This window comes from Ornithorhynchus anatinus, chromosome 13, assembly GCF_004115215.2.
Source record: "Ornithorhynchus anatinus isolate Pmale09 chromosome 13, mOrnAna1.pri.v4, whole genome shotgun sequence".
NCBI classification, from domain to species: domain Eukaryota; kingdom Metazoa; phylum Chordata; class Mammalia; order Monotremata; family Ornithorhynchidae; genus Ornithorhynchus; species Ornithorhynchus anatinus.
The window spans coordinates 40,673,543-40,689,853 of NC_041740.1; the positions used below are offsets into that span (position 1 = coordinate 40,673,543).

Sequence of the window (16,311 nt, forward strand, 5' to 3'; positions counted from 1 at the left end):
TGAGGAAACTGAGGAACAGAGAGGTCAAGCGATTCGGCCGAAGCCGGCCGGGGGCAGAGCTGAGTTTAGAACCCGGGTGTCCTGACTCCCAGACCCGTGCTCTTTCCCCTTGGCCACACTGCTATTAGATCGCCCTTCCAGGGACCAAACAAATGATCTCCAAGGAAAGAAAAGGAAAGGAAAGGAAAGGAAAGAAGAGGGGAGATTTGGGGAGCAAGGAAAGACAGGTTGGTTCCCCTTTTAAGCCATAAGCCCTCTGTGGGCAGGGAAAATATAGTTAGCGTTTATTCTTCTTTATTCTGCCTTCTCAAGCACCTAGTACAGTGCCCTGCTTTAAATGGGTGCTCAATAAATACAACCACCACCACCTTTATCCACGATTCGTCTGTTTACTCCCTGCCTATCCGACCTCTATCGTCCTCTCTCCCCAGCACACAAGCACAGTGCTCTTCACACAGTGACCACTGAGGGAGGAGTCTGATGCGCCGCATCATCATCATCCGTCATCATCTTTTCAGGCTGCCCCCGTCGAGGGAGGGTGCACAGGGTGAGGGTTAACGGGTTACAGCTCCGCCGTAATCACTGAGAGGTCTTTGAGCACGAGGGGACTTTTGAGTTGGGAATTTTTACGCCCTCGCCCGAGGACAGAGCCAGCCCCTCTCCCGGTTTTCCGGGCAGGCACAGTCGGCCCCACCGGTGGTGCCGACCGCCCACCAGATCTGCGGCAGAGCTGGCCCCCGGGGTCCTGGTTCCGATTCCGCCGGGGTTCCTGTCTTGACAGAACACGGGGCACGCGGCATTCCACACCCCTATCTCCTTCAACCGGGCGGACCTCTATGCCCATTTCACAGACGCGGAAACCGAGGCGCGGGGACATGAAGAGTCTCGACCGGGGAAGGCCCGCGTTAAAGGCTGGGACGGGGGCCCGAGTCTGCCGCCTCTTCCCAGCGGACTGCTCCACCCCGCCCCGCCGGGCCCGGACTTTCCCCGCTCCTCTCGCCGGGACCGACGTCCCGTCTCTGGAATTTCGGAGACGGACGCGGCGCGCTGACTCACCGATACATTTCCCTTTGTGCACGGTGAGCTGGCAGGGGGAGCCCGCGTTGAAATACAGGACTTCACCGCAGCCCGGGGAATCTTCACTGCTACACACCGAATGATGCCGGTCTCGCCTGAAGAGAACGGGGACAGAGATTTTTCTTCGATTCAGAAGGACAGACACCGGCGGCCCTTTAGCAGCCTGAAGGATCCATTCAGTCGATCAGTCAGTCATCGATTGGTTGATATTTACTGAGCGCCTACTTGAGCGGAACACCGTACCCGATCCTTGGGACAATACAACAGATTAGGTCGACATGATCCCCGACCATAATCGATCAATCGGTGGGATTTCTGTGCGAGCCCCATGTGGCTCAGGGATCGCGTCCAACCTGATTAGCTTGGACCTACCCCGGCGCTCAGAACAGTGCTTGACACAGAGTAAGCGCTTAACAAATGCCATTATTATTACTCAGAGCTCGGAGAGCACAATACAACAGAGTTGGTAGACGTGTTCCCTGCCCACGACGAGTTTGCAGCCCAGAGGAAGAGACGAAGAGCTTTCGGCGTAGAGTTCAGCTCTCTCAAATCCTGCTTAGCTCCTCTGGGCCTCAGTTTCCCCATCTGTCAAACGGGGTAAACTCAGAGTGGGATGCCAGGACGGCGTCCGATTATCCCGTAGGGTTTTCCGAGTTTACCCCGGGGAGCTGTGCTCTACCCGGCCGTCCAAGGAACACGTACAAATAACAAGCACATAAATACTGTGAAAAATAATCCAAGTGAGTAATGGGGGCTCAGAGCGAGCAACCAAGGGAGCGACGGAGGGAGCTGAACTGGAGGTACACCTAGGCAGGGACCATCACCAGTCTCCCGGGGGTGAAGAGTGTGAGCCTCACGTGGAACAACCTTGTATCTAACCCAGGGCTTGGAAGAGTGCTCGGCACACAGTAAGGGCTTAAAAAATACCAACATCATCAAACTGCTCCTCGTCGGCTGCCGAGAGACCCTGGGGAGATGGACAGGCACACGGCTGGGCAGTTCTCCCCAGAAGGAGGCCCCGAAGGGCCTCATTAATGTTCCTGCGATTTAATTAGCCTTTGCCAGTGGCTCCCAAGAGACCGTTCCGTCCGCTCCAGGGGAACCCCGCCTGGTGGGGTGTTGGGACCCGAAGGAGCCTCGGGGGCTCCCTGTTTCCCACCCAGCAAAGGCTCAGTTACGCGGGGCTCTCCCTGCACCCCCTACCATCCGGGGACCATAAACTGTGAGCTCGATGTGGGCAGGAAATGTCACTGTTTATTGTTATAAGGTATTTTCCCAATTGCTTAGCACAGCGTTACGTACAGAGTCGGTGCTTAATAAATACAACTGAATGAATGAGAGACTCGGGCAAAGACAGCCCCAATCTGGGCTCAGAGCCCTGGGCCTCCCTCCGAGCTCGGTCTTCCCCGGGGCCCTCATCGTTTCTCCAGACAGACGCTAGGGCGTCGGCAACAGAAGCAGCGCGGCTCAGTGGAAAGAGGACGGGCTTGGGAGTTTGAGGTCACGGGTTCTAATCCCGGCTCCACCACTTGTCAGCTGTGTGACTTGGGGCAAGTCGCTTAACTTCTCTGGGCCTGTTACCTCATCTGTAAAACGGGGATTAAGACCGTGAGCCCCATGTGGGACAACCTGATATCCTTATATCTAACTCCGTGCTTAGAACAGTGCTTGGCACGTAGTAAGCGCTTAACAAATATCATCATCATCATTCTGGAATCGATTAGCTTCTCTACTGAGTCGGAAAGTACTTCTCGAGGGGCAGCACGGCCCAGTGGAAAGAGTCCGGGCCAGGGAGGCAAAGCCCCACTGTTCTAATCCCGGCTCTGCCTCTTGTCAGCTGTGTGACCTTGCGCAAGTCGCTTGGCTTCCCTGCCTCAGTTTCCTCATCTGCAAAATGGGGATCCAATACCTGTTCTCCCTCCCACTTAGATTGGTGAGGTCCGTGTGGGACCTGATGTTCTTCTTTCTACCCCGGCACTGAGTACAGTGCTTGACACACAGTAAGCACTTAACAAATGCCACTGATATCATTATGTTCTCCTCCACTGCGTCACGGATGAAATCGAAAGGAATCATCGCGCTGTGGATGAAATCCAAAAGAACCTTCTGTTCTCACTGCATTTAATGTCCTTGTTTCTCATGTTGGCTTTATGGTCTTTCTGTCTCATTTTTCCCTGCATGTCTATCGCCAATCCCCTTTCCTCTCCACTCTTGGAGTTGGGAGCCCCTCGAGGGCCAGCGACCGTCTCTAAATCTCACCCGGATACGTTTTTTCCCAGCACCTAAAACGACGCTCTGCGCAGAGCGGATGCTCAATAAATACCACCACTATGGCTACTAGAGTGGGCAGCTGGAGGGGCTCGGCTTCCACAGCTGCCCATCACCTGATGCCTCTCACTCCCGGGACGGCAGTGTTCACCGGCCACCCCCACCCCAGGACAGACCAAGAGCTTCGTCTCGCTTTTTGGAAGAGCAGATCTTGGAAGGGAAGTTTCGAGAAATGAAACAGCGGGAGAGGGACCCCGCATGAGACATTTCCGGCCGCTCGGTAGAATTTCCCAAACTAGCGGGGGCATCTTAAAGACCCGTGTGATCTGCCTGCTTCGGAACCCAAGCCGGAGCCTTGGTCATGTCAGTGGATCTTTAAAATCCCAAAGCAGTAAACCAGTGATCTGGATCCAGCTTGGGGGAGGGCAGGCCTGGGGACCACTGAGGGGACGTTCCTCCTGGGGCCGAACAGAGGGAGGGAACATTCCCCTTTCACGTGACTGTACCTCAGTCTTGTCTATCTTGCCACTGAGCTCTCGTCCACAGCCTGCTCCTGGTCTGGAATGCCCTCCCTTCCCATATCCGACAGACAACTGCTCTTCCCCTCTTCACAGCCTCACTGAAGGCACGTCTCCGCCAAGACGCCTCCCCTGACTGAGCCCTCCTTTCCTCTTCTCCCTCTTTCTTCTGCATCACCCTGACTTACTCCCTTCACTCATCCCCCTCCCCGGCCCCACAAGATTCTTGTACATATCCGTAATTTATTTTTATTAATGTCTGTCTCCCCCCACGGACTGGAAGCTCATTGAAGGTGGGGAATGTGTCTGTTTATTGTTATATCGTCCTCTCTCAGGTGCTTAGTAAGGGGCTTAATAAATACGATAAAAATGACCGACAGATACTGCTAGCAGCGTGGGGCTCCCAGACTCAAGAGACGGACGGACTGGCTTCAGGGTGGATTTTCCAGGCCCCGGATGATGCCCCCGGCCCGTCCCAGAAGCAGAGGCATCTCCCGCCTCCGGGGCCGAAGGGCCACACCTTGCACGCACCTGGATCGCCCGGTGGAGTTGGCCCGGTGTTTGACCTGTCCTCCCTGCTCCTTAGTTCCGCCATTCAGGTTCACGCCTGCTCTGGGCCTTGCCGGCTCTTTCCTGGTAGTGGCATCTTGGTGCGTGGAACTGGCCACCTCCAGACGCTCCTGTTGGAAAAACGGTCAATCGTATTTATTGAGCGCTGTGTGCAGATCCCTATACTAAGTGCTTGGGAGAGTGCAATATAACAATATTACAATATAACAATATAATTGAATGAATAAATATTACAGACACATTCTCTGCCCAGAGCGAGCTGTCTTGAGGGGAAGACAGACATTAATATAAATAAATAGATTACAGATACCAATTAATCTGATTGCAACCCTCCCATTCCAACCTCTTATCAAAGCTCAGAGATTCTGGCAAGGGGAATCGCCAAAGGGGGCAATTTTCACAGCTGGCTCTTAAACGTGTCCGACTATACGCAGGCTAAACGTTCGTACGCCCACATTACCTGCTTTGCCATTTCCTTCCTTTTTTTTTCTTCTCTTTTCTCCTCTTCCCTTCTCTGAATTTCATCAAGGATTTCCCGTTGCTGCAATAAATCAAACTCCCGTCACCTTCCCTGTTTCCCCAAGCCCGGAGGCGGAACATCCACAAGATCAGATCCAATGTGTGGGTGGGCACCAGCCCCCTTCTCTGGAGGAGGCCCTGCTCGAAAGGGCGGCGACTTCACCGGCCCCGGCGGGCGGCGACAAGGGGTAGCGTATCTCCGCCCTCCGGCTTAGGGCTGCCGGGCTCACAGATGGAATACGCGGCTCCAATCTGGGCAAGCCATCTGAGGTTGAGGGGCGGCAGAGCCGCTCACCAAAACGATAGAGCTCGGCGGGACGGCGAGGAACCTGGGACCTGCAGCTTCACACCAGGACGGGGCTGACGGGGAGCATTACTAGGGAGAGAGGCCGCTCACGGGTGAGGGTAAGGGATAGGAGGGTCTCCTCCGCCCTCCGCAAAAGTGATCCAAGGGTCAGACAGTCAAGGAAAAGCTTTAGGGAACTGCACGGGGCCACTTGAAAGGAATCTCTGTTCGGGGTCAGATGGAGTTTCAGATTCGCTCAGGGGCCGGGCCACCACTGACTCCGTCTCTTGCAGAACCTGGGGGGGGGGGGGGCACAACCCTGAAAGATGCCAACTGGGCGCTCTGAGGAGCGATGCGGTGGCGGTCTGGAGCCAAAGACAGGGCCTCAGGCTGAGAGGGTCTTGGGGAGGCCCCTTCCGTGGCTACTTCTCTCTTCACCCACCTCCCTATTCCCCTCACCCCTGAGTCTTGCCTCTAGTTCATTCTAAACACTCTTCTAAGCCCTGCGTTAGATATCAGATACCCAGCTGGGAGATAGATACCCAGCTGGGACCCAGCCCTAGTTCCCCTGGGGGCTCACAATCTGAGAGGGAGGGAGAGCAGGGATCTGACTCTCCAACTGACAGTGGAGGAAACGACGGCCCTGCGAGGTCGGCTGATTTGCCCGAGGTCACGCAGCGGGTGAGCCGCGCTGGAAATACCATAAACACAACTATTTTGATACCTTGGTGGGGAAGAGATGCACAGTGGAGAAGATGCCCGCGTGAAGGGCAGGGGCAGGGGCCAGGAGACAGAGCCCTAGAGCCTGGGAGGCGGGGCGGCAAGCGGAACGTCTCTTACCCTCTGCTCCTCTTGCCGCTCGGCTTCCAGCATCCTCTGTTGCTCCTCCCAGGCCTGTCTCTCCTGCAGCTTTTGTTGATTCTTCAGCATCTCATCATGGAAAGACTTGGAAGGCGGCTTGTTGTGCTCGCTGAGGAACGACTGCACGTGATCGGCCAACTCAAATATCATCACCTGCGGGGCAGAGGGGGACGGGGAGTCGGCGGGAGGAAGGGTGTCGGTGGAAATGAGCCTCAGAGCGGGGAACCCCGCCCGCCCCCCCATCTGGAGAACGGCCCGGTGGCGGAACAGGACAGCCACCTGATGACTGAGGTCAGGGGACCCTTCGTTTAAAAAAACATCCCTTCACTGAGGCTACAGACTAATAACGGGGATGTTTGTTAAGTGCTATGTGCCAGGCACTGTACTAAGCGCTGGGGTGGGCACAAGATAATCGGGTTGGGCAGAGTCCTTGTCTCACCTGGGGCTCACGGTCTGAATCCCCACTTTACAGACGAGGGAACTGAGGTCCAGAGGAGTGAAGAAGTGAGTTGCCCAAGGTGAGCCAGGAGACGGATAGCCAGGTCTGACTCCCAGGTCCGGGCTCTATCCACTAGGCATCGCTGCTTGTCATACGAAAAGCAAATGCCTCTCCATGGCCCCAAAATGCCTCCCTCGGTTTCCTGTCCTTTCTCTCTTTCCTGATCCAGCTCCTTGCAGATATAAACTCTGAACCGCTGGCTCACAGTTCCTAGAGGACACAGCTCTACCAATTCTACGGTGCCCTCCCTAGGGCTTGGGACAGTGCTCTGCATTCAGTAGATGCTCACTAAGGACCGATTACTGTGAGCTCCTCAAAGGCGGGGGATCATGATTTCTCAACTCCGCTGTCTTCTGCCGAGCACCTACCACAGAGCCCCACGCACAGTAAGTGGTCCGTCTATCCTCCCGACGGATAGATTGGCCAAGCTGTTGGAACGGCTGTCTAAAGTCGCTTTATAGCTTTTCTCACTCAACTGCAGGAAACTCCGCCAGGCATCTCTTCCGGGCCTGCCTCGTTTCCTGTGGCGGCTTCCCAGTTCTGAAAAGAGCCCCCGGGGACCCAAGAAGCGGTCCTGGAGTGTTTATGTCTCCTGAAGGTGAGAGAAGATCAGTAAAATTTAATTCTGCTCGGGCCATTCCTCAGGATTTCCTTTCGTGAAACACACCCAGGCGCCGGGTTATTCTGGAAGCAGAATCCAATTGACAAATCCTCCCTAGGATGACGTGTCACACCGGGCTTCGGGACCCCAGCTGGATGTCTTCCGAGCCCAAGGAGAAGAGGTCGCTCTGCGGGGCCCGCTGTCCTGCTCCGGGGAAGCCCTTTCTCGCCCCATCCCCTGAGAGACACCCGATACCCTCAGTCTCCACCCCAAGACTCTGGGCCGGGAGCCACGGTCACAGAAACACCGGTCATTTTCCAGCCTGGCGTGGGAGAGGAGCCGGCGGGAGTAAACAATTTTCCTTGCACCGTGAGGGACGTCGATCCCTGGAGTTTTGAAATCCCCGGCCAGGACCAGGGAGGTGGTGCCCCTTTCTCCTGCCCCCAAAACGATATGATCTTGGGCAAGTCATTTCACTTTTCTGTGCCTGAGTTCCCTCATCTGGAAAATGGAGATTAAGTCTGTGAGCCCCATGGGGGGAAAGGAACTGTGTTCCACCTGATTAGCTTGGATCTGTGCCAGCGCTCAGAACAGTGCTCGACACATAGTCAGCGCTTAAGAAATACCATCATTATCTACTCCCGCCTCCGCCACTTATCTGCTGGGTGACCTCGGGCAAGACATTTCACTTCTCTGTGCCCCAGTTACCTCATGTGCAAAATGGGCATTAAATTCATTCAACAGTATTTATTGAGCGCTTACTATGTGCAGAGCATTGTACTAAGCACTTGGAATGTATAATTCCTACTCCCTCCTTCTTAGACTGTGAGCTCCGCATGGGACAGGGACTGACCTGATTTGCTTCTATCCACCCTACCGCCGAGCACAGTGCCTGGCACAGGGTAAGCTCTTAACAAATACCAGGTATTACCATCTCCAAGTTTTAAGAGCCTAGAATTCAGCAGTGGTTGACTCACTTGGGCCAAGCTCAAAAACCTTTCCTACTACTTCAACATCGTGTTTCCCCGCCCCTCTCAACCGGTGTCCCCTAATTTCCGCCAACGCTCCGGCCCAAATGTGCTCTGGGGGAGCTCACTGGTTTTTTGCCGGCCTGTTGCTCTCCAATCCGGCCCAGAGGCCGGAGAGGCCCGTCACAAGGCCTCTCTAGGAGTCTTGCACGTGGACCGGGCGGACGCTTGTAACGGCCCTTTGATTTACGCCTGCCGTGCCCCCGGGAGGCTGATCCGAGGCACCATGGTTTTCTGACTCGCCGCTTTTATGCAGCTGGTGTTCTGTCTCGCCGATGATTTTGGGAGACAGCTGTTCCTCAGCTGCTCTTCATACAGAGGCCCCTCAGGGGCCTCAGGCCCCAAGGCTTGGGACTGAGTCCGGCGGGAACCCGCGAAGCAGCCGATAAGGTCCCCTTGGATGAAGACGACCGCAATCTACCCCGAGGGGAACCCAGGCTTGGGGCTAATATGGAGAACCTTCCCCATTTCCAACCTCCCAAAGGCCACCTCTCCGGCGTCCGCTCGTTGCAATGTACAACTCGAGGACGCAGCTACTGGTAACCCCACGCCCCGTCCCGCCCGGTAGCGTGGAATGCCCGCACGGGTCACTGCCCAGCTGAGGCGTGACGGAGAGGAGGAAGGTTCCTGAGGGGGAGCCCGAAGGAGGCTGCGGGTTCAATGGCAAAAAGGTCATCCCCCAACCCGTGGAGACAGATTCCACGGGTTCTCCCGAAATGACAAACTCCCCACCTCTCCACAGCGCTCCTTGGCCAGTTCTTCCAAGCTGGATTTTAATGCATTGATGCTTTCATTGGAAAGACCCTTTGTGTTCTCCAGCTCGATTTCGGGGACTCTGGAAGGAAGGAAAGATGGGGGGGGTTAATATGGCATGCTCCGCGTAGCAGTAAAAATAACAATAATAACTGTGATATTTGTTAGGTGCTTACTATGTGCCAACCACTGCGGTAGGTACAAGTAATCGTGTCAGACACAGTCCCTGCCCGACATAGGGCTCTTAGTCTAAGTAGGAGGGAGAAGAGGGATTGAATCCCTATTTTACAGATGAGGAAACTGAGGGGCAGAGAAGTGAAGTGACTTGGCCAAGCTCACGCAGTAGACAAGTGGAAGAGTTGGGATTAGAACCGCGGTCCTCCGCCTCCCAAGCCTCCCCCTTTCATTTCCGACAGACCCCCAGTCTCCCCACCTTCAAAGCCTTATTAAAATCACGTCTCCTCCGAGAGACCTTTGCCGTCCAAGCGCTCCTAGTGGGAAGAGCCCCAGCTTGGGAGTCAGAGGACCTGGGTTCTAATTCTGGCTCCGCCACTTGTCTTTCTCTCTGTCTCAGTGACCTCGCCCGTAAATGGGGATTCAGACTGGGACCCCCAAGTGGCTCTGCCATTTGTCTCCTGGCTGGCCTTGGGCAACTCATTTCTTCACTTCTCTGGACCTCAGTTCCTTTGTCTCTCAAATGGGGATTAAGACCGTGAGCCCCTGGAGGGATTGGAACTGTGTCCATCATTCATTCATTCATTCAATTGTATTTATTGAGCGCTTACTATGTGCAGAGCACTGTACTAAGCGCTTGGAACGGACAATTCCCGATTAGCTTGTAACCACCCCAGCGCTTAGTGCGGTAAAGGGAAGGAGCTCTAGGTCAGAGGGGAGATGTGGGCGAGGGGTCGACGGCGAGAAAGACGAGATTCAGGTACAGTGAAGAGGTTGGCATCAGAGGTTTCTGTTATTATCGAGGGGTGATTAACATTAACAACAGCATGCTCCGCTCTATGTCGTCACCCCGTTCATTCATTCGTTCAGCAGTATTTATCGAGCCCTTACTATGTGTGGAGCACTGTACTAAGCGCTCGGAATGGACAATTCGGCAACAGATGGAGACCATCCCTGCCCAGAGACGGGCTCACGGTCTAAACGGGGGAGACAGACCGCAAAGATATAGCAACTGTAAAGATGATGCTCAACTGTATATATTTTCATTACCCTATTTATTTTGTTAATGAGATGTACATCCCCTTCATTCTATTTATTTGCTATTGTTTTAATGAGATGTTCATCCCCTTGATTCTATTTATTGCTACTGTTCTCGTCTGTCCGTCTCCCCCGATTAGACCGTAAGCCCGTCAAAGGGCAGGGACTGTCTCTGTTACCGATTTGTCCATTCCAAGCGCTTAGTCCGGTGCTCTGCACATAGTAAGCTCTCAATAAATACTATTGAATGAATGAATGAATAGCAGGGAGAGGAGGGGTTCACACTGCTCGTATCCGCCCCGGAGCTCAGAAGGGCGCCTGGCACATAGTAAGGGCTTTAACCAATACCAAAATTATTATTCTTAAATTGTTCCTTGCAGTTTCTGTGGCTCAGGAGAAAGCCCCTTTACAACCGTTACTCACACATCTGGATAGTTCTGCGGACACTTGACCCTCAGGTCCACTTTCACGTAGATTTCGTTGTCGCCGGTCAGCCCTTGAGGGCGGAGCACTAAATTGATTTCGGGCGGCTCCTTCGCCTGGGAGTGAAAAACAGAAGGTTGTCCTAAAAGGCCACCTTGTGAATGAGACCGTGCTTTTTAATTCTCTAATAATTATAATATTTGGAGTACTGGATAAGCGCTTACTCTCAATCAGTCGGTGGTATTTACTGAGCGCTTACTGGGTGCAGAGCATTAGACTAAGAGCTCAGGAGAGAACAATACAACACATGGTAGACATGTTCCCCGCCCACAAGAAGCTCAAAGTCTAGAGCGGGGGAGACAGACATTAAAATAAATTACAGAATAATTAATAATAATTATAAAAAAGATAATTACAGAACAAATTAAATGCAAATAAGCGCCATGGGGCTGAGGGTGGGGTGAGCATCAAGGGTGCCGAGTACTGTATGAAGTGCTGGGGTAGACGCGAGATAATCAGATGGATCGAACACAGTCCCCCTCCCTCACGGGGCTCACGGTCTTACTGCCCATTTTAGAGATGAAGGAACTGAGACGCAGAGAAGTGAAATGACTTGCCCGAGGTCACACTGCAGACAAGCGTTGGAGGCGGGATCAGAATCCAGGTCTTTGTGACTCCCAGGCCTGTTTTTCTACTAGGTCCCGCTGCTTCTCTGAACAGGGCCACCTTCAAGCTTTACCTGCGCTCCCCTCACCCTGATGCTGGGGGGTTTGGTGGGGTCCTGCTCCCTCCTACCTGGACTGTGAGCCCTCTGTGGGACCGGGTTCAAACTGATTAACTTCTATCTACCATCTATCTTATATCTATTAACTTATATCTAGAACAGTGCTTGGCACACTGGAACCACTTAAACACAACAATAATAATAAGAGAAATTCCATATTTGCCCCTGCCCACACCTCCACCCTTCCTGGTTTTGTAAACTTTGAGCCCCTCCTCCTCTCCCCTCGGCGTCTTTCCAGGCGTGGAGGCCATTTGGCCCCAAGACAGGCCCTGGGGCCGGGAAGACTTTTGTCCTGGGGATTTATCATTTTCTGAGCAGGGGTGTTACAGCAGTTTGGCCTAGTAGAAAGAGCCTGGGAGTCAGAGGACTGGCTTCTAATCCCGGCTCCACACCTCGTCTGCTGTGTGACCCTGGACAAGTCACTTCACTTCTCGGTAACTCCGCTCCCTCACCCGCCGAGTGGGGATTCGATACCTCTTTTGCCGAATTCCATACCTTTTCTGCCTTCTACTGGAACCGAGTCCCATGGGGGACCTGATGATTTTATATCTACTCCAGTGCTTAACGCATAATAAGCGCTTACCAAATACCGCAATAAGCATGATAATAATAATAATCAGGAAGATGAGAATGCATCTGCACCACAGTATTTCCCTTCCAGTTTAGAAGCAGCTGTTGGAGGGGTGTGGGATCAGGGGATGAAGAGAACACGCTCTCTCTGCTGCCGATCTCACTGGAGAAAAAATGTGGTTCAGAGGATGGGGCCGGCGAGGATGGATTTAACAACTTTTTTTTACGACAACGCCCAGAGGGAGCTAAATTTGGCGGCTTCACCTCCTGAGGTGGAGTCAGACCCGCCAATCCCAGAAGATTGAGGCGGCCCTGGAACCCCAACCCTCGCAACGTGGGCCAGGTCACTGTTCCAGGCGGGGGAAATTAAAAAAAAACCACCGAAACTCGACTTTGCTCTCAGCTTTTCTAAAGGGAACGCTGGGGGAAAGGGGCTGGCTGGGGCAATGTCCTCCGGAGGACACTCCCATGCGCTTAGTATAGTGCTCGGCGCTCAGTATATGCTCTGATTGAGGGGGGAGAGGAATATCATCCCATGAGGAGGGGGACTGGGGAAGTGTGATGGGGAACGCGGGGGGAAATCGGGGCTCGGAGAGGGGACGAGGAAGATGCTAACCTTCTCACCGTGCCTCGACCTCCCCTGCCTCGCTGACGACCCCTCGTCCACGTCCTGCCTCTGTCCTGGAACGCTCTCCCTCCTCAAATCTGACCACTCTCTCCCCCTTCAAAGCCTTACTGAGGGCACATCTCCTCCAAGAGGCCTTCCCAGACTAAGCCCCGATTTTCCTCATCTCCCGCTCCTTTCTGGGTCGCCGTGACTTGCTCCCTTTGCTCTTCCCCGTTCCCAGCCCCAAAGCACTTATGAACACATCTCTAACTTTATTTATTTGTATTGATGTCTGTCTCCCCCCACGCAACTGTAAGCTCATTATGGGCAGGGAATGTCACGGTTTATTGCTGCACTGTACAGAAGCAGCGTGGCTCCGTGGAAAGAGCCCGGGCTTAGGAGTCAGAGGTCCTGGGTTCTAATCCCGGCTCCGCCGCTTGTCAGCTGGGTGACTTTGGGCAAGTCACTTCACTTCTCTGGGCCTCAGTTACGTCATCTATCAAATGGGGATGAAGACTGGGAGCCCCACGTGGGACAACCTGATTACCCTGTATCCCCCCAGTGCTTAGACAGGTGCTTGGCACATAGTAAGCGCTTAACAGATGCCAAGCCCGGGTTTGGGAGTCAGAGGTCATGGGTTCGAATCCCCGCTCTGCCACCTGTCAGCCGTGTGACTGTGGGCAGGTCACTTCTCTGGGCCTCAGTTTCCTCGTCTGCAAAAGGGGGATTAACTGTGAGCCTCCCGTGGGACCACCTGATGACCCTCTATCCACCCCGGCGCTTAGCACAGTGCTTGGCACATACTAACAAATACCAACATGATCATCATTATTACTATGTGCCAAGCACTGTACTGAGCGCTGGGAGAGATCCAAGGGGTTAAGGTTGCCCCGCGTGGGGTTCCCACTCTCAATCCCCATTTTACCGAGGAGGAAGCAGCGTGGCTCAGGGGAAAGAGCCCGGGCTTGGGAGTCAGAGGTCATGGGTTCGAATCCCAACTCTGCCCCTTGTCAGCTGTGGGACTTTGGGCAAGTCACTTCACTTCTCTGGGCCTCAGTTGCCTCCTCTGTAAAATGGGGATGAAGACCGTGAGCCCCACGTGGGCCAACCTGATGACCCCGTATCTCCCCCAGCGCTTAGCACAGTGCTCGGCACCTAGGAAGCGCTTAAATACCCTCTTTAATAATAATAATGCGCTTAACAAATACCGACGTTATTATTATTAAGGAGGGTATTTAAGCGCTTCCTAGGTGCCGAGCACTGTGCTAAGCGCTGCGGGGGGTGCAAGGAGATCGGGTTGTCCCGCGTGGACAGGATCTGCAGGAGCCTCACGAGGGACAAGGTGATGACCCCGGGTCTGCCCCAGCGCTTAGCACAGTGCTCGGCACCTAGGAAGCGCTTAACAGATCCCAAGGTTATGCTGCTTATTACCTGTGCCGGGCAGCCCCGCCTTAGGTCTCGGAAGTCGTGCCCGTAGATGGCCTCCAGCACCTGCAGCTCGTGGCCCTGGCGCAGCGCGTAGGACTCGGCCTGCTCGGCGTCGCGCGCCCCGCCCGGCCCGCTCCGGCTCCCGCCGCCCGCCATGCCAGCGGGACGGGGGGAGGGGGGAGGGGCAAGGTAGGGGGGGAGGAGGAGGAGGAGGAGGAGGAGCCCCGGGCGATGACGTCACCACGCACGCCGCGCAGACACGCCCACTCGCGGTGGCCTCGCCCACTCCTCGATCCCGCCCGGTGACGTGGCCCCGCCCACCCGCGTTGGCCCCGCCCACTCCCTGCCCATGTGACGTAGTCACGCCCGCCCCGTGACGTGAGCCCGTCCCCTCGCTGTGGCCCCGCCCACTCCTCGATCCCTTCCAGTGACGTGGCCCCGCCTAGTGACGTGGCCACGCCCACTCCCTGTGACCCCCCCGCCCACTCCCAGGCCCACGTGCGGTAGCCCCGCCCACTCCGCGATCCCGCCCAGTGACGTGGCCCCGCCCATCCCAGGCCCACGTGATGTAGCCCCGCCCACTCCGCGATCACTCCCAGTGACGTGGCCCCGCCCATTCTCCCGATCCCGCCCAATGACGCGGTCCCCCCAATGACGTGGCCCCGCCCACCTGCCGTGGCCCCGCCCACTCCCCTGCCCACGTGCTGCAGCCCCCTCCCCACTCCTCGGCCCCGCCCAGCGCCGTCGCCCTATGGGCAGAGCATTCATTCATTCATTCATTCATTCATTCATTCATTCATTCATTCATTCGTATTTATTGAGCGCTTACTATGTTCAGAGCACTGTACTAAGCGCTTGGAATGGACAAATCGGTAACAGAGACAGTACTAAGCGTTTGGAAGAGTACACTATAACAGTTCAGTCCTTCAATCGTATTTATTGAGCGCTTACTATGTACAGAGCACTGGACTAAGCGCCTGGAATGGACAATTCGGCAACAAAGACCAGCCCTGCCCATTATGGGCTTTTAGTCTAATCATTCATTCAATAGTGTTTATTGAGCGCTTACTATGTACGGAGCACTGGACTAAGCACGGAGAAGCAGCGTGGCTCAGTGGAAAGAGCACGGGCTTTGGAGTCAGGGCTCATGAGTTCGAATCCCAGCTCTGCCACTTGTCGACTGTGTGACTGTGGGCAAGTCACTTAACTTCTCTGTGCCTCAGTTCCCTCATCTGTAAAATGGGGATTAAGACTGTGAGCCCCACGTGGGACAACCTGATTCCCCTGTGTCTCCCCCAGCGCTTAGAACAGTGCTCGGCACATAGTAAGCGCTTAATAAATACCAACATTATCACTTGGAATGGACAATTCGGCAACAGAGAGAGACCAGCCCTGCCCATTATGGGCTTTCAGTCTAATCATTCATTCAATAGTATTTATTGAGCGCTTACTATGTACGGAGCACTGGACTAAGCACTTGGAATGGACAATTCGGCAACAGAGAGAGACCAGCCCTGCCCATTATGGGCTTTCAGTCTAATCATTCATTCAATAGTATTTATTGAGCGCTTACTATGTGCGGAGCACTGGACTAAGCGCTTGGAATGGACAAATCGGCAACAGATAGAGACAGTCCCTGCTCACTGAGGGGCTTACGGTCTAATCGGGGAAGACAGACAAAAACAATAGCAATCAATAGAATCAAGGGGATATACATGAAATGACTTTGCCAGGGTCACACATGTCTTTTTTATTTAATCGGGGGAGACAGACAAAAACAATAGCAATCAACAGAATCAAGGGGATATACATGGAATGACTTCGCCAGGGTCACACATGTATTTTTTATTTATTTAAGACATGTGGCAGAGCTGGATTTCAAACCCAGGTCCTTCTGACTCCCAGACCTGGGATCTCTCTGTTATGCCACTCTGTTTTACCCCTGCGGGGTCTTGCCCGCTTGAGCAACTTCCCTCCCAGTTGCACTGGAGCAACAGGGACTGGTGTGTGCCCACTGCCACCTCACTGGCCCAGCTCTGAAGTTTCAAGGAGATGCCCTTGGCCCACAATAACAATGTTGATATTTGTTAAGCGCTTACTACGTGCAGAGCACTGTTCTAAGCGCTGGGTTAGATACAGGGTGATCAGGTTGTCCCACGTGAGGCTCACAGTCTTTATCCCCATTTTGCAGATGAGGTAACTGAGGCACAGAGAAGTTCAGTGACTTGCCCAGAGTCACAGAGTTGACAAGCGGCAGAGCTGGAATTCGAACCCATGACCTCTGACTTCCCAGCCCGTGCTCGTTCC

The 16,311-nt window shown here is 54.3% G+C and overlaps 1 protein-coding gene across 2 annotated transcripts in view; it reads right to left on the bottom strand.

The window, feature by feature from the left end:
• EIF2AK4 (eukaryotic translation initiation factor 2 alpha kinase 4) overlaps positions 1–14,160 on the bottom strand; it is a 36,953-nt gene extending 22,793 nt beyond the window's left edge. Inside the window, exons 1-7 of one of the 2 annotated variants that reach the window (XM_029078020.1) lie at positions 14,008–14,160; positions 10,616–10,731; positions 8,960–9,062; positions 6,079–6,252; positions 4,894–4,974; positions 4,395–4,543; positions 1,057–1,172 (exon numbers count right to left, since the gene is read on the bottom strand). In XM_029078020.1, coding sequence (XP_028933853.1) covers positions 1,057–1,172; positions 4,395–4,543; positions 4,894–4,974; positions 6,079–6,252; positions 8,960–9,062; positions 10,616–10,731; positions 14,008–14,160 — 892 coding nt within the window. Of the gene's footprint in view, positions 1–1,056; positions 1,173–4,394; positions 4,544–4,893; positions 4,975–6,078; positions 6,253–6,966; positions 7,167–8,959; positions 9,063–10,615; positions 10,732–14,007 lie in introns of those variants that run through there. The other variant, XM_007662018.3, reaches the window with a different exon arrangement.
• Between the last annotated feature and the right edge of the window lie 2,151 nt (positions 14,161–16,311).